This window comes from Gadus macrocephalus, chromosome 10 (genome assembly GCF_031168955.1).
Source record: "Gadus macrocephalus chromosome 10, ASM3116895v1".
NCBI lineage: Eukaryota > Metazoa > Chordata > Actinopteri > Gadiformes > Gadidae > Gadus > Gadus macrocephalus.
In genome coordinates, this window is record NC_082391.1 from 13056773 (window position 1) to 13059272 (window position 2500).

General features: G+C 53.0%; 1 protein-coding gene across 2 annotated transcripts in view; it reads left to right on the forward strand.

The window, feature by feature from the left end:
* The first annotated feature begins 1272 nt into the window (after nt 1-1272).
* frmpd1b (FERM and PDZ domain containing 1b) overlaps nt 1273-2500 on the forward strand; it is a 13370-nt gene continuing 12142 nt past the window's right edge. Inside the window, exons 1-2 of one of the 2 annotated variants that reach the window (XM_060062436.1) lie at nt 1273-1469; nt 2335-2380. In XM_060062436.1, coding sequence (XP_059918419.1) covers nt 2357-2380 — 24 coding nt within the window. In that variant the 5' untranslated portion in view covers nt 1273-1469; nt 2335-2356. The remainder of the gene's footprint in view (nt 1470-2334; nt 2381-2500) is intronic. The other variant, XM_060062437.1, reaches the window with a different exon arrangement.

Consider the following 2500-nt stretch of genomic DNA (forward strand, 5'->3'; position numbering starts at 1 on the left):
ACACACACACACACACACACACACACACACACACACACACACACACACACACAGGGGAGCTCAGGGTAAATGAGGCGGAGGAGAGTGTGTAGTCGTCCGTTTTCAGGAGAAAGGCTCCTTCCGGTGGGTTCCTGTTTGGAGGGGCGGAGGGGTGAGGGAGGGGTGAGGGAGGGGTGAGGGAGGAGGGATAGAGGAAGAAAAGGATGAGTCCGAATGAGTTGTAGGGATCAGGCCATGGGCAAAGCACTCACGGAAACACCAAAGGAGGGAGAGGGAGAGGCGGATGAAGTCTGGTCCGTCTAGAGCCGAATCTGGGGCATCGGTGTGTGTGTGTGTACACAGGTGTATGCTGCCATGTGGTTGGGTGGTGTGCGCTGTGCACGAGAGACGGCTTTGCTGGGCAGAGTGATGGTGTGTGTGTTCTTGGGGTGCGTGTGTGTATGTGTGTGTCCTTGTTTGTGTGTGTGTGTGTTTGCATATGTGTCTGTTTGTATTAGTATGCACATTCCCCTGTTGGAAGCGTGGGTTTGTGTGCACCTGTGTGTGGTCCTTTTGGGGAGCCACTGTGCGTGTGTGTGTGTGTGTGTGTGTGTGTGTGTGTGTTTGTTATGTGTTTGTTTGTTTGTTCTATAGGGAGCCGTTGTGTGTGTGTGTGTGTGTGTGTGTCTGGCTTCCGTGTGTGTGTGTTCCTTTCGTGGGCCAGTGTGTGTGTGTGTGTGTGTGTGTGTGTGTGTGTGTGTGTGTGTGTGTGTGTGTGTGTGTGTGTGTGTGTGTGTGTGTGTGTGTGTGTGTGTGTGTGTGTGTGTGTGTGTGTGTGTGTGTGTGTGTGTGTGTGTCATGCATGGGTATAAATACCCCGAGCGAGCCGGACAGGGGAGGCTACAGCAGTCCCGCCCCTGGACCCCACCGTACCCCCCCGCTGGTGACACAGCCCCGCTCCACACTGCTGGCCCGGACCCGTCTACCACACACACACACACACACACACTGTGCGGGTTCTTTATATAACGCCTGTGTGTGTTGTGTGTTTGGGTCCGCATGGGGGGGTATCTCTCTGCATGTCTTTGTGTTCCCCGTGCCCCCCCCCCACCCCTCACTATTGTGCGTTGTTGTGTCCGTCGAGGCCTTACATCTGTTTGGGCGCTCATTCTGCCGCTTGTTTTGTCAATGCTTTTGGCTCACGTGTCTGTCTGCTTTTGTGCGGGTGTGATTGCCTGTGTGTGTGTGTGTGTGTGTGTGTGTGTGTGTGTGTGTAATTGACTGTGTGTATGTGTGTGTGTGTGCGCGTGTGTGTGTAATTGACTGCGTGTGTGTGTGCGTGCGTGTGTGTGTCTGTGTGTGTGTGTGTGTGTGTGTGTGTGTGTAGGGACCCCTGCAGATGGGATTCTGTTCCCGGGGGACCAGGTGCTGCAGATTAACGACACGGTGCTGGAAGAGCTGAGTGGGGAGCAGGTGGAGAACATCCTAAGGTGAGACACCTGTCTGTCTCTGTCTCTGTCTCTGTCTCTCTCTCTCTCTCTCTCTGTCTGTCTGTCTGTCTGTCTGTCTGTCTGTCTGTCTGTCTGTCTGTCTGTCTGTCTGTCTGTCTGTCTGTCTGTCTGTCTGTCTGTCTGTCTGTCGTGTCTCTGGTTTTTTCTTCACTTCCAAATGTCTGTCTGACCGGCCATCTGTCTGTCTGTCTTTGTCTCTGGCTCTGGCTCTGTCTGTCTGGCCATCTGTCCGTGTCTGTCTGTGTCTGTCTGTCTTTCTGTCTGTCTGTGTCACTGCCACTGTCTCTGTTTCTCTATATTTCTGGCCGCCTGTCTTCTATCTGTATCTCCATTTGTCTCTCTGTGTCTGTCTGTCTTTATGTGTCTGTCTGTCAGGCGTCTCGCTGAATTATCTGATGTTTACTCTTTGTGTTCTGACTTCCTCCTGAGTGTTTGCGGTCTGACACGCGGGTATTTCCTAACAAATGAGCAGCAGGGCAGGTTGACCAACAACCCGCTCTGCTGCTCCTGCTAGTTCCGGCTCCTACTATCTGAGTGCCGAGGCGTCCCTGAGCAAGGCACCACTGACCCTAACTGCTCCCGATGAGCTGGCCGTTGCCTTGCATGGTTGACGGCGTCGATGTGTGTATGAATGGGTCTATAGTGCTTTGAGTGGCCACTGGTTGGTAATGCGCTGTATGAATGCAGTCCACTTGGCTTTACGTGTGTTGAGCGTGGTGTGTTTGCATTAGAGAGCAAGGCTCGGTCAGGGTCAAAGGTCAGAGGAGTAGGATTGACTTGACAGCTGGACCGAAGATATTGATCTCCTAATGGTGTTATATATGTGTGTGTGTTCTCCAACCAGGAATCTGGAGGATTCTGTTACCATGACAATTTTGCGGCACATGACAGTGAGTGGAACACACTCCCCGTTCTCAACCACACCCACACCTGTATGTTGAGAAACACACACACACACACACGCACGCACGCACGCACGCGCACACACACACACACACAGACACACAGAC